The sequence below is a fragment of the Lissotriton vulgaris genome, unplaced genomic scaffold (genome assembly GCF_964263255.1).
Source record: "Lissotriton vulgaris unplaced genomic scaffold, aLisVul1.2 SCAFFOLD_1218, whole genome shotgun sequence".
Taxonomy (NCBI): Eukaryota; Metazoa; Chordata; class Amphibia; order Caudata; family Salamandridae; genus Lissotriton; species Lissotriton vulgaris.
This window is the reverse complement of record NW_028251336.1, coordinates 457813-483985: the sequence shown is the minus strand read 5'-3', so window position 1 is coordinate 483985 and position 26173 is coordinate 457813. Positions and strand designations below refer to the sequence as shown.

Sequence of the window (26173 nt, the reverse complement as noted above, 5' to 3'; positions counted from 1 at the left end):
ACATGGTGCCTGTCAGTGGGTTGCAAAGTTTTCAGAATACCTGGTCATTCAGTACTCTCTCTACGGAATGCAGGGAGCAATACCTTGTATAATGATAATTGCGATTCCATGCGGAGCATTGTGAGCACTAGAGGGTAGCATAGAACCAATGCGTCAGCCCAGGGGTCCTCACATTGTAAATACTCAAGGAGCCGCGGGACAAGCCGTGAACTGCTGCGTCTTAAGCAGTAGCCCGTAGTCTATGGATTTACAGCCACCTCCATGAGTCCGAACTCCGTATATTCCAGGTCCCAAAACAGGGCAACCAGGAGATAGTGTCTTCAAGGCACTGGAAACGCCACTCGGCGATGCCGAAACCTCTCCGGCTTGCGCTCAGCGACTGGGCGGAATGAAAGCACCTATGCATCATCCATAAGAAAAATAAACAGCCACACAATTCCGGCGCTGCGTGGCCATGATGCTTGTGGGGAATGTACCCCCGGGGAGGGCCTTCGTCCCGACTCCGCAAATACAGACAGCAGTAAACAAAACACATCCAGGAGACAGGGCTGGGAAGCAGGCCCCGGGGGCAGCACAAAAGCAGAGGCGGGAAGGTCTCCTGAGCTTCGGGGAGGCATACAGAATCAGAGGGGGTAAGGACAAATAAATGGGGGCACGGAGGAGGTGGGGGAGGGGGAGAAAGAGAGAGAAAGAAGGTTGTGAGGGCTTGGGTATGAGAGAGTAAGGGGTAAAGGGACAGGGAGAGACGGGGGATATTGAGGAGAAAACATGAAAAGAAGTCCTTGTGTAACGTAACCGGTGCTCACGTAAAGCGCTTCAATACCTTGGGGTCGAGTTCGCGCTATATAAATCTGCTTAAAAAAGGGAGTAGAGCATGAAAAGAAGGGGAAACATGTAAACATCAACAGAATGGGGAGAATGAGCGCGGCGATTGGGGAATGGAGCTGAAATGGCTGCCCGAGCAGGAGAGGCACGTACGAATGAAGGGCTGATGGTCAGAGGCAGGTACTAAGAGTGGGCCATGGGGGGACGCAGAGATTGTGAGAGACACGAATTAGAGCAAGCATTAATTGTTATCGACTTTGGAACCTACTGGCTCTGCCAAATGCTTTTGGTGGTGCTGTACAGCATCGGGACCCTCTGCAACATCGTCAAAAGACATGCGGCCGTGACCGGGAGTTGTGTGCATGCGAGCAAGCAAAAATAAAACAAGAGAGCTCTAGTGCATGTAAGAGGGTCAGTCAAGGGTAGCAATAGCGGCGAAACAAAAATCGGCCGCGAAATGAAAACAAGCCGGGTGGGGGCCGGGGGAGTGAGCGAAAACAAGAGCATCGCAAAGAAGCAGTTGCTTATGACAGGCATGGGGGTGGTGTTTTGGGTGTGCTCAATGCAAAGGAAAACCAGAATCAGCCGAGCGCCACTCTGCAGCCGATGATGAGTGGGAGGGCGGGGGCTGCCTGCGCATGCGCGCCACTGTGCAGTTTCGTTTTGGCGAGCGCGAGCCCGGAGACGAGAAGTGCCGCATGAAGTCCCGGGTCCCAGGAGGGGGCCCGGGTGAAGACCAGCGGGGAGACTGTGGGGAAAGCTCTGCTTCTTTGTAGAGGAGCTCGAGTGTTCTGCGGGGCTCCCTTGGCAGATGGTGCGAGCCCGACTCCGGTGAGGTAAGAGGGGAGGGGGCGGGGGGGGGGGCTGTGTGCCTGCATGTGTGTGCCTGCATGTGTGTGTGTGTGCGTGTGTGTGTGTGTGTGTGTGTGCGTGCGCGTGTGTGTGTGTGTGTGTGTAGGGGATGGGGCCTGCCTGTGTGCGCGCCGTGTTTGCATGCACGCCCTGCGGTCTGCGCAAGCGCGCTCGCTCCCGCGGTGAAATCCGACACTGGGAAAGCGCGTGGCACTCTGCTGTCCACTTTCCCAAATACGGATAGCATTAGTTGTCTTGCTGACAGCATTCATGCTTTCGCATGAATGCTACGTCAGCTCGACCTAAAAAGGATCCTTGGCGTAAAATAATACTTCTAATTCCTTCGTCCTTGAAAACAAGGTCATCAAATGTATCATGTCTAAAAACTAGGCCCAAATGAATTTTTAAGATGCTTATACTTACTAAATAAAAATTCTCTTTACTTGTATGATCACAATTTTCCAAAAAGTTTCACATTGCACCCGCCACTGCAAACATATTTTATCGGGTGTCATAATGTAGACATGCACCTTGATAACTTATTGCTCAGTTTTGCAGATCAGCAGGTTGCAGGGGGTTACGGAGCAGCATCGGGTTTATCCCAGCTTAGCCTCAGACGCAGTTCAATAGCTTCATACCACAATGCCTTTATTCAGAATCTAGGGTTAGATTTTCAGGGGTGGTTTATCTAGCATTCCTTAATTTTATTGATCGCCTCACTCTCCCTATTTGGAATGGCTTTTTTCCATTTAAGTTGCAGTTGAGCTGAGGATGAGATGTTTGCTTTAGTGACTGCTCTGGTTTTGCTGACTAAATTGATGTGTGTTCTGTCATGTTATTCGTTGTTTTCGTCAAGCCGGTTTCGCTTCCAGAAATCCAATTGCAAAAATGTGAAAATCCCTGCTGTGCCAAACACCATTGGAAGAGGAAAAGGATTCAAGTTGTTTCTTGTTCTTCTAACAATAGATTCCTTTCCTGTAAAACAGAATGCAGTGTTTTAATGCAGATCACAAGGAATGCAGACAAGTTTAAGTTTTAGCTGTTGTTTTCGAAATGGCATTTGTCTCCAGACAGTATCTGTATTGTTAATGCTATTGTGCAAAATGAACACCGTCCCGCATCAACAAGTTATCACGTGAGATACAGACATATCTTCAAGAGAAAAGGGAGCATTTGAGTAAAATAGGAAGGATTAGCACGAAAGCCTGGCTGTTTTAAGCCAACCCTTTTTGTTTTAAACCTAGCTGACATTTCACTTCTGTGATACCTACAGCCAGGCCAGAAGTGTGGTCTTCAGTGTAGCTCAGGAGGTTGCAAATGTACTCCTCTGCTCATCCGGCAGTGCACTGAGTGCGTGAATGTCGGTAGTCACTTTACCTGCTTTTGCTTACACTCTACTGATAAGTAGTATCTAGAACTCCCCCAGCAACACAATCAATCAATCAATCAATCGTAAAGTGCACTACATACCTTTTGAGGGTCTCAAGGCGCTGAGGGGGGTCGGGGGTGGAAGCGCTGCTACAGGTCTTGAGGAGTCTCCTAAAGGTTAGGAGGTCTTCAGTCTGCCGTAGGCGGGTGGAAAGGGTGATCCACATCTTGGCGGCGAGGTGGGAGAATGATCTGCTGCCGGCGGTCACTCTTCGGATGCGGGGGACGGTGGCGAGGGCACATTTTTTTGTGTGACGATTCCTATTTATCTATTTCTGTTAATAGAATCAGTGGGCGTACAAAGGGTAAATGTAATCATATGTTCTTTAAGTTACCCAATTAAAGTAGATTCGAGGCCAGTACTGCTTCGCGTGTGAAGAAACCACATAATAATGATCTGGTGCTGTTTTGTCACTTTCTGAAGCTGCATATTTTTATGAAACTTCAACTCCTTGGACTTTTTTTTTTTACTGTATTTCAGTGGTGCTTAGCATTGATCCACAAAGGACAGAAGAACCATGCCAGACGTTTGGATCGCCTATTGAGCTACAGTTGCATACAATAATTATAAATGTGATTTAAGGTCATAGTTATCTTGAAAACGTATCTTGTCATTATAGACTAACGTTAGACCATTAGGACGTCTTTCTGTGTCTTTCTTTCTGCATTATAGTATATCTTCATCGTGACTACTTTTGAGATTTATGTCCACTCAAGGAGCTGATGCTTCATATATAACTTATTTGTAGAAGAATCTTCTCGGTCACTTCCACAAGTCAATAAATACATTTTCCCATTTAAAGGCTATTAAAATCTAAGATGATTGTGGCTACCTCTACAATCACATGGTAATAAGGGCCATTGTTTGTCTCTCAGTCTTGTGGTGAAGGGCACCAAGAGAGTTAGGTGACCCAAGTTGGTATGAGTATGCTTAAGTGGTAATAGCATGTGGCTTCTTTATGATGAGTGAAGATCATGTATGGCATAGTATTGTGAAGCTTAGGCCCAAGTTGAACCGAAAAGACGGTGATCGAAGGGTGGTATATGGTAGGTGTTGAAGATAAATGTTGACATAGAGCAGCAGACACTGGCAGCCCTGCCTTGATGTACAAGATTGACACGTTTTTTCAGGCTGAAGGAGTTCCTGGTGAGGAGCTGGCCAACACTACCCAATGATATTCAATCCTCATCTCTCCTTCCCTAAGCCTAAGGAGAATACCTCAGCAGTAGCACCTGGTACAGTGAAAGTCATTTTGTCACATCCAACTCTCAACTTGTGTGAAATTGCGTCTGATCTTTTTTTTTTTTTTTTTTTTTTTTTTTTTTTAAAGCAGTCACTAAGGGAAAAGGTGATGTGGAAATCAGTTGTCCTAGTTCCTTTGGCCTTACTGTAGACTTTAACATTGAGGAAATGCTGACAGTGAGCCACAAAACCGGGTGAACACTGGCCCATTCTTCCTGAATGGTGGAGGTTGTCTCTAACAAATGTCTACTTCTGAGCCTACGGATATTGGCAGGGGCAGCGATTTGACCATACTTGAAATGATCTGCTGCCTGATTTGCGGCCTCTGACCCTAATGCTGTCCTTCTGGCCAGGTTCTCCCTCTCAACTTCCATGGTTTACCACTTGCCTTCTCATTGATTTCCATTCTCTTTCCTCTTACTCTCAAGCGAAATGGTAAACCAAGTATCCCACCATCAGGACCTATTTCAACAAGGGGATCGTGTCAAGGAGGGTAGATGACAAACCTGCCAAAGCTTAGGATAATGAAACCTACAGAGAAAGGGCACCCAAGGTATGCCCAATCATTCCCATTGTTGAGAAATCTCATGAATGGTCTTGGCTCCCTCAAGCTTTAAATCGCAGTTGGTACCTGATGAACATCAGCTCCGTCCAAGCACAATCACATCAAAATCTGCTCTTCGAATGTACATGGATTTGGTAAAATGGTCTACCTCCGCAATTTTGTCATACTAATATTACAGTAAACATGGAGCTTAAAACCAATCCCAGTAATGGGGTATACGAAACATGACATACCTGCAGTGAGGACCTCACGCTATGGGCATCCTCTGGGAGCCTTTCCACATATATTTCAACAAAACACAAATGTCACAAGAAAACATGGACCAAGGAGTCTAGTGGCGCCTGGCATCTAAAGTAGTAATAAAAGTCCCAAGAAACATCCAAAGGCGCTTTTCATTTTAAAACATATATATCCAGCCATGCAAGAAGGTAGAGAGGTCTACAACCTTCATAGAACTAATAAAGTCTTTGTAAAACATACATCAGAACTCCCATTTCATAGACACAGGGGATTTCAACATAAGACTATTACAAAACCTGCTTACCCTGAATTTGTGCCCACTGTGAAAAAAAATAACTTAATATGCCATGACTCAGCCTCTTACCTATGTCAAAAACTGGAAACCCATGGTTTAAAAATTTTAGATGGCAATTTTAAGGAGGATAAGTCTTCAACCATAATCTTCCTCAGTGGCAGGACTCGTTCAATTATCAACTAGATGCTAATAAATGACCATTTTTTTCTGGTCAAGTCATTCCAGATCGTTCTTTAGCCCGAAAGTGACCACTTCCCTCAAGCATTTAAAATCTAATTCGCACCTTTAAATTCACCCACAACAAACAGCCTATGTTCACTTCCTAATTGTTGCAATACAAAAAGATGGCATGGTTCAGACACGGAAGAAATAATGGCTTTGGTCCACACCCTTAGAAATATTTGTTTAAGAGGTCACACAAAGATGCATAATTGGGCACATTATATTTCCAACTCAACCAACACCCCACTTCAACATGCAAAGATGCCCAGTCGCCCATCAGCAAAGACATAGTTGGTACACGAAAGAGCTGTGCAAACTAAAAAGCAAATTTGCAAGAGAAGTTAGAAGACGCACATTGCAAGTAAACCTGGGAAAAGTACTCAGTAAAACATACCTCCAACAGATGAGGACCGCTTACAACAAAGTATGCTGGAAAGCAAAAAAAAAAAAACTTATCAGGGAGACCTATGGAACAAGCTCTTATTGGTTAATATGCTACCGAACAGCAAAGGATTTTGGAGTATGATAAAAAGACTGGTCAGGTTGGTCACCGAAATGCAAGAATTACCATAAAGGTCAGAGTGTCCCAATCCGTGCAATGTACTCCTCTCCAGTCAGTCCGATGACCAGTGAGAACAGCCCAACTAAATTAAACCTGGTAAAGTCCTTATCAGAGGCTGCCAGGGGACCACAAGAAGTCAGAGAACTCAGTAGATCATCGTATCCACAGCCGACACAGAAGTTACAACTGCTAATACACCCCACACTGACCGTGAAGAACCCTTAATAGATGTTAAGTATCTGGAGATGATACTAAAAAAATTTAAGTCAGAGGGGGCTACTAGCCCTAACGGTCTTCCAAATGCTCTCATCTAGTATGATCATTTCTGGGACACTTACTCAACACCTCTTTTTAATAGCTACAGTTCCAGTATCACATGCCCTCATGGAAAGGAAGTATACTCAATCGATTATATAAGAGTGGCAGTCAATCATCTCCTCTAAAATGTAGGCTAATAGCTCTAATGGATATCGAAGCCATACTATATGCTTCCTGCGTACTCTAAGCTCTTCAGTCATGTGCTAATGAGAAACAATTTATATCTAAAGCACAAACGAGATTCTGGACAGGTATGGGACAATTACTAACCTGTCAGCTCTCCTCATTCTAGCAGAAAAGGCATTACTGCAAATGAGCCCTTTATTCACGTTCCAATAATCTTACATCAGCTTTCCACAGAGTTCCCGGTTGCGGTCTCTAAGCTAAACTGGCAGAAAGGGGCCTACCCGAAAAATTGTTAAATTCAAACACTTCACTATATAGTGATATATGGGTCCAGGTTAAGGTCTGAACGGCTGCAGGGTAACATCCAAGATTCAAACTAAAAATGGACTGAAACGGGTGCGTATGAGCCGCCTGTTAATTCACCCTCTATCTGGCAGACCTCCACTGTCACTAGTCACAAGTTGAGGGCTTTCCCATAGACTGGCAGCAGAGAAAATTGAGCACCTGCATTATGCTGATGATATAGACCTACTGAGTCAAACACCCTTCGGGCTACAAAGGTCAATAAACACACTGACAGGATACATAGAGCAACAAGGTCCCGAGCTGAACCTACGTAAAACAAAGGTGGTTCACTTAGTTGACCCAAAGAACAAGTCACCTAACCGGTTCCTCAAGAGCAAACACATAGAAGTTGTATCCTCCTACAACTACCTGGATCTCCAAATAAAACTCGAACACAAAAAAGAAGGGGGACAGGGAGCATAATTAGAAAAACGAGGTCCAGTACCAATGCTCCCTCAGATATGTGTCCACACTGAAGTGGTAACAGTTCCTCTAGAGTAGAGAGAAGGAGCAACCTAATTTGGTTACAAAAGATAAAGAGGTTCTAGAAATAAAAACAATGCGTGTGAGTCGCTCTCTTGGTTGGTTGGTGTCCGGTGCAGAAAGGGAAAACCTCCTTTCATCTAGAGTGCCCTCAGACACCCTTGCAAGTGTTATGTATCATCATGGGGCGTTGCTGTCCCTCACGGGCCCCGCAGGGTGGCTCTTTAGCGTAGATCTTTTTTAGGAGGTGCTGCAGTTGTGCTTGTGGTTGTGAGGGCCTAGAGAAGTTGAGTGAGTTTAAAATGACCAAACGGTGCCCAGAACCTGCTTTTAATCAAGGGTCCGAATGGTCAATTAAAAAGGTGTATGTCCTGGAGAGTCCCTATGATTCAAATAAAAGGGGCGCTTCTGTAACTAGCCGCTGCTCACAGGACGGGTGCTCTGGTGAAAAAGGTGTAAAAGGAACTAGGTCAACATGTTTCGTGCTCTCTTCTCCAAATAAAACACCAGCTGACCTTTAACCAACATCTTGCCACGTTACGGGCCAAAGCACACACTCTAACCTTCTCATTTAAGCAGTTGCAAATGAAACTTAGTTGTCCATCATACCACCACTGCTAACAGTCATGGCAGCTCAGCTCCTTCCGACAGTAGCATATGGCCTGGAAACCATGCATGTAAATGATGTGGCCATGTTGAATTCACTACAAATGAACGTTTATAAATCTTTCTTTCGTTATCCCCTGTCGACCTCTCCTGCTCAAGTTTGTCTGGAATTTGGTCTGGTGAATCCAGAGCTGCAAAGTATGAATGCCTTTGTCAAGTTATACTTGTCTCTTCATGCATCTCAAAGTGGGTCTTTGAACAGTTTGTGCTGGTATGAAATTGAGGTTCAGATGAGAAAAAAGGCAAAAATGGCTTGGGAGCTTATCTGTGGTCGGCTATAGAAGCACTAGGTATCAAAGAAGCATGGGCTATCATTATTTAGGGACCAGGGTTGCAAGCGCGCTGACATTAGAATTGCAACACGCTGATACCATTTGAAATGCCGCGCCTTGCACACTGAAACGCTGCTCTCTGCACTTTGCACTTTTTCTATTGATGAATTAGGTCGTTTTAATATTTTTAATTTTAGCTCGTAACTTTTTTAAATTGCTGCCTAATTTAGTGTCTCATCTAAGGCTTACATTCCGCTTGTTTGCCCGCTCCTGCCCGCATTGCCTACACTTAAAATTGAGTTGCTCAACTCACCATTGTGGTGAGTCCTCGCGTCCCCTCTGCTCCCGACCGCCATTTAAGGTGAGGGACCAGGGAATCCTACACGCTTCCAAGACGCCAACTTGGTTAGCGCACTAGTGTTGCAGGGAATACAGCACCAACACTATTTAAAGATCAGGGATGCAAACGTGCAGAGCGCGCGCAGCGGGTGCACCACTGGCGCGCCGGAGGCGCCTATGAGAGGCAAGCCCGTCTGCGCCCTGCCGGGCCCGGAGGCCAGGACCCCTGTTCAACAACATATTTATACAGCTGAGACACCTATAGCTCTGAAGACAGGCAATGAGGTGTTAGAGGGAACTGCGCTAGCCAGGCTACGAGAGGAGTCATTGTTGAGGGATTTTACTCAGGAAGGAAAGGGAACTACATTGGCTCAGAGACATTCTCTTGTGAATACGATAAATGGCCTGAAGGTAGCAGTGCTCAATACGCGTTCACTGCAAAAACATCATCTTGAAGTGTTCTCCCTTCTTCTCGAAGGGGATATTGATAGTTTAGCTCTTAGGGAAACATGGTTGGGGGACACATCCACCCCAGATATTCTGGCAGCACTGCCAATAGAATTTGATGCGCTATGGCATAACCGACCTGGGGACTCTAGGGGTGGGGGAGTTGCGCCCATATTCAAAAAGAATCTCATGGTGACACAAATTGTAGCAGAAAACTGTGACAGTGCGGAGCTTCTGGGAATAAAAATCCTCCTGTATTGTGATGCTGGTAGTGTATTGTCCACCTAAATGCTCCCCAGACTTTAACAATGTCTTTCTGGAGCTCCTAACAGATCTCGGATCAAGATATAAACATCTCCTTGTGGTAGGGGATTTTAATTATCTCTGGGATAAGTTACCCAGAGATTCTGTAGAGGCTGTGTTCGAAACAAATTTGACCTCTTTGGACCTGCTACAATTGGTAAATGGCCCCACTCCTATTAAGAGCCATACTTTGGATATCGATCTGGTCCTCTTTACCTCGGGTGGAGATTACAGATATCAGTCCCTGTGTATGGGCTGATCATTTCTTGATAAGATGCTGGGTACCATGTGACTGACCTCCTCTATCGACAGCACCCTTGTGGAGGAAGGTTATATCCTGGAAGAAAGTGGAAGCTGAATCTTTAGTCTCTACGCTTCGTTCAATTCCTCTCCCAGTCATGTGTGAGGGTAACCTGGATCAAAAAAGTGTAGCATTAATATCTGGGCTTCAGGTAGCAATTGATGTACTAGCCCCTGAACGGATAGAGAGGGTTAGAGTGAAAGGAAAAGGAGCCCCTTGGTTTGATGCCACTCTAATGGAGGAAAAACAACTTCTCCATCAAGCAGAGAGGAGGTGGAGACTCAACTACAAGCTAGTGGACCTTGACACTTATAATGCTCTTTTGTCTAAATATAAATCCGATATCCTACTCAGGAAGGCAGCCTTTTATGAGGGCAGAATCGGCTGGGCCGGTAACAAACAAAAATAGATCTTTGCTATTCTGAAGGAACTTACGCAGATGGGGGGCAGAGCTCCAACAATCTACCTCCCGAACTGTGATACTTTCCAGGAGTTTTTCCTCCAGAAAGTCCGGGATTTCATCCTGGATATCACTACAATCTCGACTGATCTCAGTGTATTAGATCCACCCAGCCCTCCCTGCCTGAGTAGGAATCTGAATAGTTTTCCCTGCTTGGACGCAGTGAGTCTGATGGCAATAGCCAACCAGATCAAATCCGGCTCTAGAATGGACCCTTGTCCTCCGAGCATATTTTAAATGGCCCTACCGGGTTTGGAAAAGCAGCTGCTGGATTTACTCAATGAGTCGCTAGACTCAGGATATTTGCCAATGAACTTGAAGGAAGCTAGGGTCATCCCCCTCCTGAAAAAAGCAGGGGCGGATATAAAAGTTTTAAAAAACTATAGGCCCATCTCTCAGCTTCCATTTTTAGTGTAAATCCTGGAAAAACAGGTCCTGAACACCCTAGCTAGCTATCTGGAAGACAGGCAGGTTTCAGATCACACCATAGCACTGATGGCCTCCGTTGTTGACGACCTGAGAATCAGGGCCGACAAACAGCCATGCACCTTGATTCTCCTAGATCTGTCAGCAGCATTCGACACGGTCAGCCATTCCATCTTGCTGATCCGTGTGTCGAATCTGGGGATAAAGGGGCAAGCATTTAAATGGCTAAACTCCTTTCTAACCGGCCGAACTCAGAGTGCAAATGGGAGATCAACTATCATCTGCCAGCCCAGTAACTTGTGGCGTGCCCCAAGGCTCTGCATTGTCCCCCCTTTTAATTTATATCTATCTGCAGCCCTTAGTGGAAGAGATAACTCGAAGAAACTGCCAAGTCTTTCATTACGAGGACGACACTCAACTGCTGGTCCAACTTGATAACACCAGCCAGGCTCAAGACTCAGTAAAAATTCTTCTCAGGTTTACGGTTAACTGGATGGCAAATAACCTCTTGAAGGTTAACCCGGATAAAACCGAGGTGCTTATCATCGCAACACAAAACAGCCCCTGGTGTGAGCTTTTCTGGCCCCCCCGAATTGGGGGAGGTTCCAACCCCAGGGAGAGTAGTAAAAAGCCTAGGACTGAAAATTGATTCAGATCTGTCCATGGCCCCCCAAGTCTCCGCAGTAGTAGGCACCTGTATAGGCCTACTTAGGCAACTGCAGAAACTTGTTCCCATCCTCTCTGTCCCGGCATTACAATTCATTGTGTCTGCCACAGTTATTTCCCGGCTGGACTATGGCAATGCTCTTTATCTAGGCCTCCCTCGGAAGCTCCCCAGGAAATTGCAGGTAGTTCAAAATGATGCAGCCAGGCACATCTTCTCCCTACCGAGGAGAACACGAGCTACCCCCCTTCTACATAAATTGCACTGGTTGCCCATTCAACACCGAATGCAATTTAAGTGCCTTTGTATAGCCCACAAAGCCCTTTATGGAGAGGCTCCTAAATACATTAAAGATAGACTGGTAAAGTACACCCCAGGCAGAGCCTTTTCGCTCCTTCAAGGCCTGTAAGCTTGTCCCATCGAGATTTAAACTCCAATCCAAGGGTGGTAGAGCTCGGTTGGTCCTCCTTCCTCAAATCTGGAACGAGCTACCAGAAATCTTACAAGGGGAATCGGTGCTATTATCCTTCAGGAAGTCTCTGAAGACCCATGTGTTTAAAAAGACAACAGCCTCTATCTAAACTGCCAGCTTAGTTGGTGGCGGATCACCAGTGGCTATCCGTTTTGTTCCTTTCTTTTAAAGCGCTTAGACACCAGTGGTGATTTGCGCTATACAAAAATAAAGTAACATAGCATAACATCCTAATCGTAAGAGCATCTTGCTTTTGTCTAAGCAATATAGCAGCAAAAGTCCTGTCGCAACTGCAAGACAAGAACTAATTTGCGAGAAAACATCACGCTTGGCTAGTCATCAAAACAACCAGCATCTAAAGCCCCAAGCATACTTAAACTCTTTTCTCATCTGCACTAAAACGCAAGTTTATACTGTTTTGCTTTAGTCAATTCGAAACGAAAGATCTCATTCCGTTGTGGAAGAGCCATTTGTCAAATCCTAGCAGTTGCCTATGTGGATATAAGCAAGAGATGGCTACCCACATCTTTTGCACATGTCCAGCAGTTTTAGAACTAAGAATGATGTTACTTGGACCACTCTTTCTGCAACTACATATCCATACCAGTAGGCAAGCAGTTATTTCTTGGCTGAATGGAGTTTTGATTCCCTTGTTTTTCGGGGAACAAAATTTATGAGTAAACATTTCGGCGAAGTACAGCTCTAGGGATTCCGGCCTATGCATCTCAAGCACAATGATGGTCACACAATTTCTTAGGTTCAGTGCACCTGTACTTGTATGGTATCCTCCCAAACAAATAGGACATAAAAGATATCCTACTGTAACAGATACAAAATCCAGGATAGATGTTCTGTAGTGCTGTTCAATCCATCAGGAACAGAGGAGCGGATCCCGGCACGTGAGATTACCCTGGCATCACCATTTACAGGCATCTAGGATAAACTCTCAATATTGCCCACATAGGAGCGACAGAAGAGGAAACAGCAGCATGCGCTGATTACAGAAAGCCCGGATAAATGTTTTTAGTGTTCACTAAGTAGTGATACAAGAGCAGTGCAGGGAATGCACTGTATGGGCTAGAAGGAGAAGTGCTCTATAGTGTCAGATGAACGAGAGGAGGAGGAGGAGGAGGAGGACATGGTTGGGAGGGAGTGTCTGTGATACACACTAGATACACGTAGCTAGGGTAGGAGCTGCATTTATTTATTTATAAAGTTTTGTATAGCGCAAACATGACCCCGAAGGGTATCCGAGTGCTTCACATTTTGGAAGGGAAGGACATAGTAAAGGGAAAATGGCAAAGGGGGTAACAGAGAATATCCTATTTAGCTAATACCATAATGTACTAGGAGGAGAACAAACATTACAATTGAGTATATCAGATAACCCTGAGCTTTACAGTTGTTGCACCAAAAATAACGTTATCCGCGGGGCATTGAGAAAACAGATGAGCCATCTCCAAGAACTTGTTCATTAGGATTATTTCTACTTCATTTTTGAAGGCAGCCCTGGAGGAGATTCTGGGAACTTCCGGTGGGAGAGAGCTCCAGATCTTTGGGGCAGAGCCAGAGAAATCTCTGTGCCTCGTTCTCTTTTTGCAAGAAGTCTGAAGTTTTAAGAGGAGGGTTAATGAGGGACATGCACCCACCCACAAAAGAGTAACCCCATTCCAATCCACAAACTACGCTTCTAAAGTTACTACAGCCTAAAAGGATCCTAAACTGCTGTAAATGTACGCCAGCTCAAAGCTGGAGTAAGTCTGGCATCACACATGGCCTACCACAGGTACTGCAGCACCCTTCATTGAAAATAATAATAGTAGGGACTTGAATTTAAACCCCATAGGAAAGCATGTTAAATTAAAATATTTAAAATAGTAAATATATAAATAAAGGTAATTTAATGTTAAAAACAATTATTTAAAAAAGAAAATGTTTACATGTATTTGAACATTTTAATAGCCCATTTTGGATTTAAAAATGTAACATTTTTATTAAAAGTTACTTTTACCTGATTTTATGCTGTTTTAATAATGATGCATAATTTATATTTTTGTCCTCAAATGGGAATTTATTTTAAGACTTGTTTTCAGATTTTCTTAAAATTCCATTTAAAGTATTCCAAAATATATTTTAATTTAAGCTAGTAATGCTGTAAAAAATGTTATTTTGTGCTACATTATAATATATATCTAAAATTAATTTTTCAGGCTAAATAAACTTTTCAAAATGTACTTATACTTTACCATAGAGAGATATTCGCCTCAGAGGTAGTAAGAGATTTGCATAATGCCTGCAGTGAATTGAGAATTAGGTATTCGCCATGAAGGGGGCACTGAAGGAATTTAGAGGCGGGATGAAAAATATTGAAATGGATATGGTGATCTTGAATAGAAGAATGTTGTCAGAAGAGACGATACGCTGGACAATGACTTTAGGTCCCAGAGTTCCGGGAACTTTGACTGTGCTTACACCTCAATTGTCCACCTTTAAGGTAGAACGTCTGGAAAATGTCGCAAAAGACCTGAAGATTCATAATAGGAGAGATACCTCAAACGGAGGTGCACCGATTTTGTTTTTTTAAATTTTTTTTAATTTTTTTTTTAGCAGATTAAAGGGCTGCAAATATAGCAGTGCAGATGGTGAGAGCTTATGGCATCCCAGCAAAGGCCCTTCTGGCAGCAGGTAATGGGATTGATACACTGCTTATGTAGTTGGACTCCCATAGTTTGAGAACATGGCTGCGGCAAAAAAGAGAGGTGAATTTTTACCCTTAAATGCTTACATTTATTTCCAGACCTGACCCACATCACTCTAGTGAAGTGACAGAATCTGCATATTGAGAAGAAATAATTGATGTCTGTAGGGTTAGGTGCTCCCCTGTGGTACTCGGCTAGGCTATAGGTGCAATTGGAAGTTAGGGCATTCATGTTCTATAAGCGTAGCTTGCGGTAGGAAAGGTCCACCAACCTTAGTAGTTGTGGTCTTTGCACCATCGAGATTTGTAGTTGTCCATTATAGTTGCGTTAGACACAGCCATAGATTATTAGAATGCTAAAGTTCTATTTCTGTCTCTACAGCTTCTTCATGATTCACCTTTTCAGTACACCTGTTTCACGAGGTGTTTGAGGCACATGATTTCCTAGCCTTCCCTGAGGTTTCAGAATATTCAAGAAGGAGGGAGTTTCATGTTAGGGAAGATGAAGCTGACTATACTTTGGTACTATTCCTAATGTTGCCAATAGTTGTCAAATATTTTATCCCAAAAAATGTAAAGGTAAAAAGTCATTGAAGCGTCCCTCCCATAGTTTCACTTACATTGTATTTAATAAGACTAAGGGCTCCCAATCGGATTTGGCTTTATCTAAACCTATCCGGAGCCCTTGTTTCCGACCGGCGTGTTTCTAATTAAAGAGAGGGACCCCAATAGCCAAAGGGGTAGGGTTCCAAAAGACAGTATGTCAAAATATAATGTCCCCTTTGGACAGATCATAAGCAGGCAAAAAGACTTGCACCTATACCACACACTATTGAGTTCATACTTTCAATTTGAGCAACAACTAAGATGATGTAAAAATAGTCAGAAATTATAAAAAAAGTACACAATTTATTATACCATTAAAAAGGATCACAATAAAAGGGATAAACAATATATCCTAATATACATGCAGGTAATATTCACACAGTGGGAAACGACACATTGGTTAAAAATAGAACGGGATACTGTAGTCCGACTTAAGTAAATCAAACTCCAAATTTGTATGAGTATCTTTAAATTGGAGACGTTGTATAGTCCAATGATTTAGTGTACCCCAATATACAAGGGCATCAACGCGTTTCGGTTTTGGCAACTTGGTTTACGAGCCAGCACCTCCATCAGGATTAAAATTTATACATTCCCACAATATAAGAAATATCTCATTATTATGCTAGTACCGGGCATTTCTAAATCCCTCCGATACTTGATCTCGAGTTAGATGATCAATTGGAGCACCTCACATTGCAGACGCCCGTTGAGACTTTGATATGATTTCGGTCTCTCAGCACTTTGCCGGGGTTATATTGTAGATACTTTTTTCTGAAGTCTAAATTTGGTCGTGATTGCAAGTGGAGTGACGTTGCAAAATTTGGCTTCTCTTTTCCGATAAAGCTTTCACCCGGGATGCAAGACCGCCCGCAGTCTGCTCGCGAATGGCGTGCCTTCGTCAATATGGGGTTATCCGACCGACGTGTTCCCAATTCCGAACGACCAAGTACGATGCCTGGAAACCTGCTGCGCTGTGTAAACTTAACCTCATAGCTGCTATGGAACGTCCAGCTCCAGTGCTGGACGTTCCATTGCGCAGGTGCAGTTCGAACGTTCAACGGCCGACGGCACCACTACGGAGGTAGTGGTGCCGTCGGCCGGTGAATGTGCGCAGCACTTAAGGGGTTAACCATAGCACTAAATGGTTTAAATGTGCTTTGGTCTATTGAGAAATGTAGTTCAGCTTTCAGCCAGTAGAAGAGAGTGGCTGTACTTAGTTCTTGATGTGAGCACCGACGTGTAGATTCATGAATTTGATGTTGCTTAACTGTCTGAAACCCTATGTAGTCTTCATTTGGACGGTTGTCTATAGCTGATTTTATTTGGCAAACGTTAAACTGAAGTTTTGCAAATTGTGTAAATGAAAGTATCTGATCATTTATATTGTCTCTATCAAATTGTATTAAGCTTTACAATTTTGTGTTAAGAACTTTCTCAAGTAGAGGTTGTCTATGCAACAATAACAGAGGGCACATAACCATACCAGTGCATTCTGACACAAACTAAACTTCTATCTAAAATAATGAAGTTTTTAAACCATGCCTGAACCAGAGATTGGGCCCTAGTAATTAACACTTTACTGTCCGGACTTTGCTGATGAATGATACTTCGTCTCAAATGTAGGTCAGAGGTGGCAAGAGATTGGATTTGTGCTTCTTAATGTTTTCAGGGCTACCTCGTTTCCAATTCTAGACTCTCCCGGATATCAAGGCATTCATCCACTTTTTAGGTCTGGCTTAGAGACGGCTTGATATTGTGTTGCCAATGCACGTAACAAAACTGTCATATTTAAAAAAAAATGTATAAATGTGTACATATTTTAAAGTGCTTTGTGTCAGCCCATTAAATCCAGTGGTCTGTTCATTTGATGTTTACGTTTGGTTCAACCCACCAAAGGATACAACATAGGGCAGTGAATGCTCTGAAAACGAGGACATCTTACCTGATTACCTAACCATGTACCTAAAAACAAGTGCACTTGGGAGGAAGGGCTGGCGGGACAATAATTTACTTGGTCGTTGTAGTTTTTCTTTGAATTCTTTACCCTATTTTTATTTCTTTTAGTCATGCGTGTGTTTTTAAACGATACAGCCTATTTTCAAAGGTATTTTAGAGTATGTAAAGTAGTACTCCCTGAGTGCTCTTTTAAACACTCGTAGATGTGTTTATGAATTGGCTAGAGGTCACCTAAAATGGGAATTTAATGGGAATATTCAGGTAATATGAACACACACATAGTCCATATAGAAAGGATTTTGCTTTCTTTGCACTTATAGTAAAGGAGTTTGATGTTTTGGTGCCAATTCACAAGAGCATGTAATAGAACGGTTCTATAGCACTGCTTCCCTAACTCTTAAATGCTTTTGTGAACCAGACTCGGTCATCAGGTTGCAGTAATTCAAAGCCAATACTGCCTTTTCTTGCAGCAGTAAAATTATATTTTCTATGTTGTGTTTTGAAACTGTGCAGTGTGTATATCTGTTATAAATACACATGTGTGCTAGGAAGCACTCATACTGTTCTGTTGTATTTACAAGCCATAGCTATTTTTTATCATTCACATTTTTTATTGCAAGCATATGGTCACCTCATGGAGGTGGCGTGTTTTCTCTTTATTTGTTTTCTGGAATAAGCTTGTAGCAAAACTAAGGGAAAATAATAACCATTTCGCAGCTTGACAAGTTTAGATATCTTGTTTTTCAGTACTTGTTTGTGTCTGCATCGATTTTTAAGATACATTACTTAAACTGTTTATTTTTTTCCTGAAATCATCAAATTAATGAATTCCAAAAACCAAAAATTTCAATGCCTTAATGCAAACTGGTTCGGTTAGGATTTATCTTTGAGTCTTGGCAAACTCCTCCCATCAGTGTAAGAGCTTCTGTTTAAATCAGTTCCTTAATTTCATAAATACCAAGTGAAATTTCTTTTAAAACACATTAATGGATTACTGATGTTTCAGAAGTGTCTCCTTAAGTAGTAGAATAGCTGGCGGCTAAATGGACTCCGTATTCGTACTGTGCTGTCACTGTGAAAAGCTTCTGCATTCTGCAAACTGAATAATCTCAAGGTGCATCCCAAGGAGAGAGAATTGAAGGAAGAGGGAAGTAGACATTATTGGCCAAAAGACCTTTTCTGAGCCTTTATAAAAACAATAATGAAAAGGAGTTATCAAAATGTATGGTGGCAAATTCCAAAGCCTAGAGTAGGTCTCAAACAAGAGATTATCACCTGTCGAACTGAAATCTCTAAAGCAGGTTTTCGGTAAAACTTACGGTTCTTTAAGGGGTATATGATAGAATTGCATTAGGTATATGATAGAATTGTATTAGGTATATGATAGAATTGCATTAGATTGAGGAAATATAAATTTTATGGTCAAGAAATGTTCCCTAACGTGTACCCCACCGTCTCCATGTACCAGCTTAAAGTGCATGTAACTTCCCTCCTGTGCCAGCTATGAAGACGCAAATACATTTGCGTCCAACGTTAACATGTCCTCTTTCAGATCCACCCTGAATGGGTTGAATATTCTGTTCCTAAGTATGCCATGCCAACGTCTCTTTGTGGTGTACTTTACACGTTTTTCAGCTCTGGCGAAGTAGGCCCTGAATTCTGCCATCGAGCCTTTTCCTGCCTTCTGATTCTGAACGCCTCAGCCTGGGCTGCCTCTGTACCCGTGACCTCTGCCTTACTCCCTGTGCGGCTCAGCCTGCTGCCTGCCAACACTGTATTCAACCTTCGAATTATCTGTTCCGCTCCTCAAACATACATTCCTGCCTACTAGTTCAAGTAAACATCTTCCAGCTGCAGAGCAAAGGGCCCGGCCTCACTGTCTCCGTGCAAGTAATTCATAGCCTCTGTTACCATGGTAGGCCCATGCCCCCTCGCATCTCATGCAGACACTTAGACGCTTATACACGCACTCACAGTCAGTATAGAATAGCCTCTGCCCAAGAGACCTTTTCCTCTAGATAATATGGTTCCCAAACATTAGATATCAGATATGATATAGGTACGAGTTGATCTGACATGCCAGACTTCTGTCTCTTTCCGCAAGTGTAAATGTCAAGTCCCCTGCACCCTCCAGTTCCACGTCATTCACGCGTCATGCAGCTGCGCGCGCATCCAGGCCTCAGATTTCTGCTGACATTGCCAAATTCTGCTAAGTACCCACCTACTCGTGACACTTACATGTGACGTTTCTAGCACACACCTCTATGTTCACGCCTAGTTCACGCCTTCTAATTACGTATCATTACCACGTGTGTGCTCTTATCTTGTTTCTCTCAGCTGTAACGCCTACTGTATTGGTTTCTATTGTATGATTTAAGTATATAAGCTATGTATTGTCAATAAAATATTGCTCTATCCCTTCCTGCACCCCAGTGGTGGCAGGAACATGATATCCGATCTGGTACCATGACCATTCCTTTTTAAGGAATAAAACCCCTAAGAACTCTGCCTCTTTCTTTCCGATTGAGTTATTTTTGTTAAAGTACTTACCTGCATAGAAATTAGGACGGTAAATCAAATATTTACCACAAGATACCAAGGAGGGACTCAGTGCTGCCAGGCTCCGATGGTAGAAACATAACGGTGTGTTTATTTTAATGGTTAACCAGTTGAGGATTTTACAATTGGAGCCCAATCATCAGCCTGCCTGTAGTCTAGAATTGTTCTGGGAGACCATTAAAAAATATGTCCTAGTTTTTTGGTCGTGAATCGGAGGTTGCATTTGAATTTGTTGAAGAGGAACAATCCACGTATTGTGACTACACTGATTTGAGAACTTGTGCCTCTATCCTGGCTGGCAAAGATGCACAAGTGGACAGTGAGTTCAAAGCCGGTGTGCTCCGCTTGGGCTGACAAAGCACATTCTGACTTCTTTCAGATCTCCAGCCCTGATGCCTAATGGAGCGCCGAGCGAATATTATTTTTGGGTGAACGTCGAAAACTTTGCAGTTACTTTTGGGCAGTCATCCTACCTTCCTGAGAACACATTAAAAACGTGATTAATAAGTGCCTACTGAGTAGAAATTTGGCCACAGAAATCAATCACTTGCCTTTTGAGGGGGAACCATTGCTGTTACCCCGATTCAGTAACATACCCTTTTCAAATCCATACACACCACATGCTGTTTTTGATGCTTTTTGGCAATTCTTAATTACCTTGCTTTTCTGAAACCTTTGGTAGTTGTGTCTAGACTCCACAGTTTATATCAACTTTCACTGTTTCATGCCTGTCTTTGATAGATATACCTTACCATCCTGACTCTTGTTTTGAATAACCGCAGCATGTGGGTGCTATAGAAGCACTACAAATTTGTGCTAATCACTGCAGCTTCGGCTGGTTTGCATAGTGACTTTGTATCCTTGTGGGTTGTATAATGCAACCACGCATGCATAAGCCAAAAAGCATCAGCCAGCACGGAGCGAAGGTAGGGGGTGGGGCAGGGGCAGGAGGGGGCGGAGGGCGCAGGGGAAGCAGGCAACAAAAATAAATAAATAAACGTACCTGCTTGCCGCTTCCTTGCCGCATCTCTCCTCCATAGTCCTCCCTCGCTGACCTGAACAACAGGAAGCACACCCAGGCTTCCAGTCAGCCAATCCTAACGCTGCTCCGCGCTCAGACGCTGACTGGCATGTTCTAAATGCAGGCTAAGGCAGCCTGCATGGAGAACATGCGAAGTCCGCAAGACTGTTTTGGGCGGGCCGAGATTGCCGGCCAAGCATCATTGCGCACTTAGGAAGGTGCTACCATTCCTCCCCTGCCCCAGACCGCTCATGCAAAGCTGCATAAGCTCCTCTGCCTTAGTGGAGGAGCCACCACTGAAACCATGCATACCTAAACAATGCGTTCTGTACCACGACTGCGTCTTTACCACCCATGCTTTTACCATGCATGCCTTTACAACGAATTTCGTTGGACAGGCATGATTGCTAAAGGGATATGCGTGGAAAGTGCTCACCCCGGCCCCTCAGCCCTGTGCCCCAACACCTGAAACTCCAGCCCCGCAATCAGCCCCAGCTCTTAAAACTACCCGACTCCCCACCCTGAGCCGTAAAAGTCCGCCCTTGCCCAAAAAACTACCCCGACCCCAGCCCCCGCACCTTGACCCCATCCCTCAAAAATAAATAAATACATGAATACCAGCATTTGTAAAGCGCACAGCTACCTCCGGAGAGGTGTCCCGGCACTGGGGGCCGTCGGGATGATTAAGTGAGCTATTGCCCAGAGTCACATGGTGCTAGGCTAACCTGCCTCAGGCACCGGGGATCGAACCGTGAACCCTGTGGTCCGGAGTCAGGCACCCTGGCTGCTGGGCCTCACCTCTTCCTGCCATACCCCCGCCCTGAACCCTAAAGCACGGCCCGACCTAAAAACTGCTCGAACCCCCACCCTCGAACTGAGCCCTAAATCCCTACTAAAAAACTACCCTGACCCTAGCCCCCCCCCGCACTGACCCCTAAAACGGCCCCTCCCCCCCACGAGCCCTAAATCTGTCCCCCAACCTTAAAAACGACCCTGATCCCTGTCTGAGCCCTAAAACCAGCCCATATAAACGACTCCCCTCGTGGTTCAGGCATATGTGTGGTTCAGGCAAGCATTGTTCCGCTAGCTTTGAAACGGCACTCGTGGCTCAACCTGTGTAGTAAAGGCCGTTTCCTTGGGTTATAGTTTGCCTGATGTTGGATTAAATGAGGCAAAGGGGAAAGAAATTCATATTTAATTAAATGTTGTGAACTGTACTTTTAATAGTTTCTCAAAGTAATTTTGAAAGGAGGTTTACTTTTTTGTACTTAGTAAAAGTCGTTTAACTTTTGTGATATTTATTTTTTGCAGTTACATGGGAATTGGGCTTTCTGCACAAGGTGTCAACATGAATAGACTTCCAGGTAACGTTAAGTTATTTGTTTCTTTTAATGCATTCCTGTATGCTGCCGTTTTTAATTGTATGCAACTGGCGCCCTTGTTATTTGAGACTAGGCTTTGTAAAGTGTGTATGGTGTTTTTTTCTTTTTCTGGCACTCGTCCTCTACTCGTCTGAAAGCTGACCCCCCCGCACCGCCAGCTCTGCGACACAGAACCAGTAACATCCAGCGAAACCTTAATCTTGTGAAAATGAAAATGTTAAGGAAGAGCAGATAATTACTGTGGCTTCTTAAACACGTGGTTTCGTTGCCTAGAACGTATTTGATAAGATTACTTGGAATAAAGACAAGCGTTCAATTCGGATTGAGAACGATGAGTGTCAATTTACCAACACCCTTCCTATTTTTATTTTTTTTTCTTCAAATTTGTCTTTGTTCGATGAGACCTCGTAAATTGCTACTCCTTTGTGGCAGATGCCGCTGCGCTGTCGTCCGATGAACTATTGCAACTTTTCACTTGGAGCCTTACAATGCTTTCCTGAGCTTCCTTGTTGGCATCATGTTCTTGTGCTGTAACAAAGTCCCTTTTCTGTAAATAATCCTCATCAGTTGGAGCACGTGAGCAGTCGTCACAGATGGTTTAAATTACTTGACGTTCGCGGCGAGGGGAAGGGTGCACGGCAGAGAGAGTTAAGAGAACCTATTGCACTTGCCCATGTTCATCTTTGACTCGTCAAACCCAAGGGAATGTGTAAACATATGGAGCACAGTGAAACATTCGGTCATCAAATGCTTTTAAAACCAGGGCTCAGAAATCCGGCCTCTGCACTGGACCAGGAGCCAGGGTGACAGCCAATGTAAGCAGTAATGCATAACGAGGTAAACATTATCGCATTTCAAAGCCTTGACCGTGGGTATGTAGTAATTATTGGAAGAAGCTTTGCAACAAACACTTTGCATCTTAGAAGTAGGTTGAAACTTTTCACTCTAAAATGTGCAGAGTATTAATTAGAAGAGTGTTGACTAAAAATTAATATTTGAATAAAAAGAAAAGTTGTTTTTTTAATTAATAAAGAAAATAATATCCACCCCTTGGCATAGGAAAATGAGTTATTTCATGATCATGTACTTCCATCATGTTTTCTCATGCTTATTTTGTATGTCCCATTGGAGTTTTGGAGCAGTTTATTTGTGTGCGCTTTTAGAATTATATGGTACTAAATGTATCTCTGGAAAGTCCTCACCGGAGACGATTCAGTACTCTTAAATCAGACCATCAGTAATGGTATAATGATAGCCCATCTGATCCTCTACAGGCATCTAGCAGGTTGTATTGGCGGCAACGCTGTGTTTAATCTAGCGGTTCGTCTCCTTTTGACTGCTGTGGACCCACGCTGAGTTATTACTGGAATCCGTGGACCCACACACATTCGTTATTGGAAACCAGAGCCCCCCCCCCAAGCTATCTCTGTGAATTGAACCTCAACACAATACACAAAAACACCAAACAAATGCTCAGATATTTATCTGTTTTAATCAAAAAGAAAGTTTTAAAATTCTCCAAATATTCTTATTTACGCACACTTTATTAATTTTAATTTAAAATGAATTCAATTTTGTAAACCAGTCCTAGAAACTCTGACTTAATCCATTCTCTGACTTGGACTGCCATTTAAAATAATCGTTTTTTACACTCCAGCCTCTGGTTCGAATTGCCCGGCTCTAGCTTGTTTGGTTGATGGTGGACAGTATCCACAACAAGTGTTGCAACACTCTATAGAAATTAAACTATATCAAGGCCGAATAATGAGCACTGACTATCTGGGATGAGAGTCTTGATTAAAGTGTGACCTTAAATCTGATTTGCATAGCTGTTCAGTTCGAGGAGAGTAAAAACCATCAACTTCCAAAAGAAACCTCCATTGACTGGACAGGCCGCCCTCAAAGGGAGGGGGGAAGGGAACAGCTGTGTTTTACTTTGCGGGACTTCATTAACATTCATAAACTTTTAGTCAGGTCCCAAAGCACCTTTTTCTTTTAGCATAAGACAATCAAATCCCCAAACATAAAAAAAAATATTTGCCCATTTCTTTCTATTTTTTTGTTTCCATTAATAAAAAGTATGTATATTGGAAACAACTTGCAAGCATATTACAATGGGTTTAAAAATATATAGCGCACCTTAGCATTTCAAACTCAATTTTATTTTCTCCCTTCCAAAAGATCAAAAAATCAAAGTGAACTGTGCCTCACAAAGAGGAAATAATTCTAGTGTTGCTTCAAAAAACCAACGAAACTTCATTGACTAGTACTGTGACAGATGGTTCTCCTTCCATATTTTGGCTGCTTTTCAGAAAGATCACATAACACAGGGCTCTGTATCTATCTAGGTTTTCACTGAATCTTCCTTAGTAAAACCATTTTGTCATTTCAGATGTTTTATGATTTTCACTGTATATCAGGGACATTTTTCTTCTATGTAGGCGTGTGATGCCACTCAGTTTTCCATCATGTATTATGAAAAATTGGAGACACTGTTTCTCCAGATGTGGATCTTTCATAAAGTCACATGATTGAATTATTCCCTGTGGACGGGCTGTGAGTCATCAGTAGTCCGTGTTTAAACTTCAAGGCTCACACATGCTCATTCAGTGGGCACTCTCTCTACCATATGGTTACCTGGACAGTTGCCTCTGAAGGCAAACACTTTGAGCTCTTCTTCCCAAATGACATTAATTTGGGTACATTGGAGATGTGTGGGAGTTTTGTCTCTTTTTCCACTTTTTTCTGTATTTGTTTGTGTGTGCTAAAACTTGATTTTCTTCACGGGTGTATGGACACAAAGGGAGAAATGGTAACTACCATAGGGGATTAAGGACTAACACTGTAAAGGCACCATGGAAGAGCTGTGCTTCTACATAAACTCTTCTGACCTCTACGTTGATACTCCTCAAGATCCCTCAAAAGCCTTCAACAATTCTCTGTTCTCCATTTCGATTGGCCCATGATATTATTGCTCAAACCCCTAAAGAGTAAAATCATGTTTACTCATCTGATTCTTGGAAATTCTGCATTGCATTAGATCTTGAAGTGCACAATATGATGCGCATGCTGTCTCTTACAACTGTGGGTACCGCCTCAGACTCATGAGGCCAGAAGGGTATCCTCCTACAGGGCTATATTACAAGGTGGTGTCATAAAACAGTATGCTTTCAGGATGCTGGCCTCCCCTAGATAAGGCTATAATGAAATAAGGACTTTCAACATTTTAGGAAATGGTCGGGTTAAGAGTTTGTAGGGACTTGAAGGAGGATATCGATTGAGTCCTGTAAAACAAACCCCAAGAAAGGCAAAAGTGTCAGGTCTTGCAAATCATCACAAGGCTCCATCATAACTATTAGCATCAAATAAATATTTAATATTATTCTTGGTATTAATAAAACCATATTTTTGGCAGGCCGCATAACATTATGGGAGCCAGAATATGAATGCTAGCTAATGCATTCCCTACCAATTTTACTGCCCTTTTCACCAATGCATCAGTCCTCGATTATCCAAGCATTTCCGTTGGCAAGTGTTTCGTGAAAGTTATCCCCAAACAACTCAAATCTGGCACCGAATAAAGATTGACTGTTATTTGGGTCTATCATTTACATCATGCTCCTTTCACAGAAGCATGGAAGAGGTTTTTGTTTTGTGAGTGTGAAGTTTGCAGTGTCTACCCAGTGTAAAAGCACCTGTCATCTGAAACATTACAACATTCTTATTCTGAGCCCTTATTAGAGTTGTCTGCCAAATGTCCTGCAGTGCCAACATGATTATAGCAGAAGCTGTAGGAATATTCATTCTTTACAAACAGTGAGATTTGGTAGTAGTGACGGTTGAGAAAGTTGGATATATATTGCATCCTGGTGCGTTATCTCGAAATTGTTTGTAATCCCAGTTTTTCTTTTGTTTACTTTTCAAGCATTGCTTAGTTTCAACTTCTCAGTGGGGTTGGAAAAATTACAGGCACTAGCCTATGTTCATGGGACAAAGATTATTTTATAATATAGCCTTCAGTATTCTAACTCTTTCAGGGTAACCTCTCCACTTATGATCTTTTCCAACAAAAATCAGGTTTTCACTAACATGTA

General features: G+C 43.1%; 1 protein-coding gene across 4 annotated transcripts in view; it reads left to right on the top strand.

Annotated features, from left to right (window-relative positions):
- RANBP9 (RAN binding protein 9) overlaps window positions 1-26173 on the top strand; it is a 467999-nt gene that overhangs the window by 158491 nt on the left and 283335 nt on the right. For all 4 annotated transcript variants that reach the window (XM_086950773.1, XM_086950776.1, XM_086950775.1 and 1 more), the window contains one exon: window positions 22009-22061. In XM_086950773.1, coding sequence (XP_086806899.1) covers window positions 22009-22061 — 53 coding nt within the window. The remainder of the gene's footprint in view (window positions 1-22008; window positions 22062-26173) is intronic.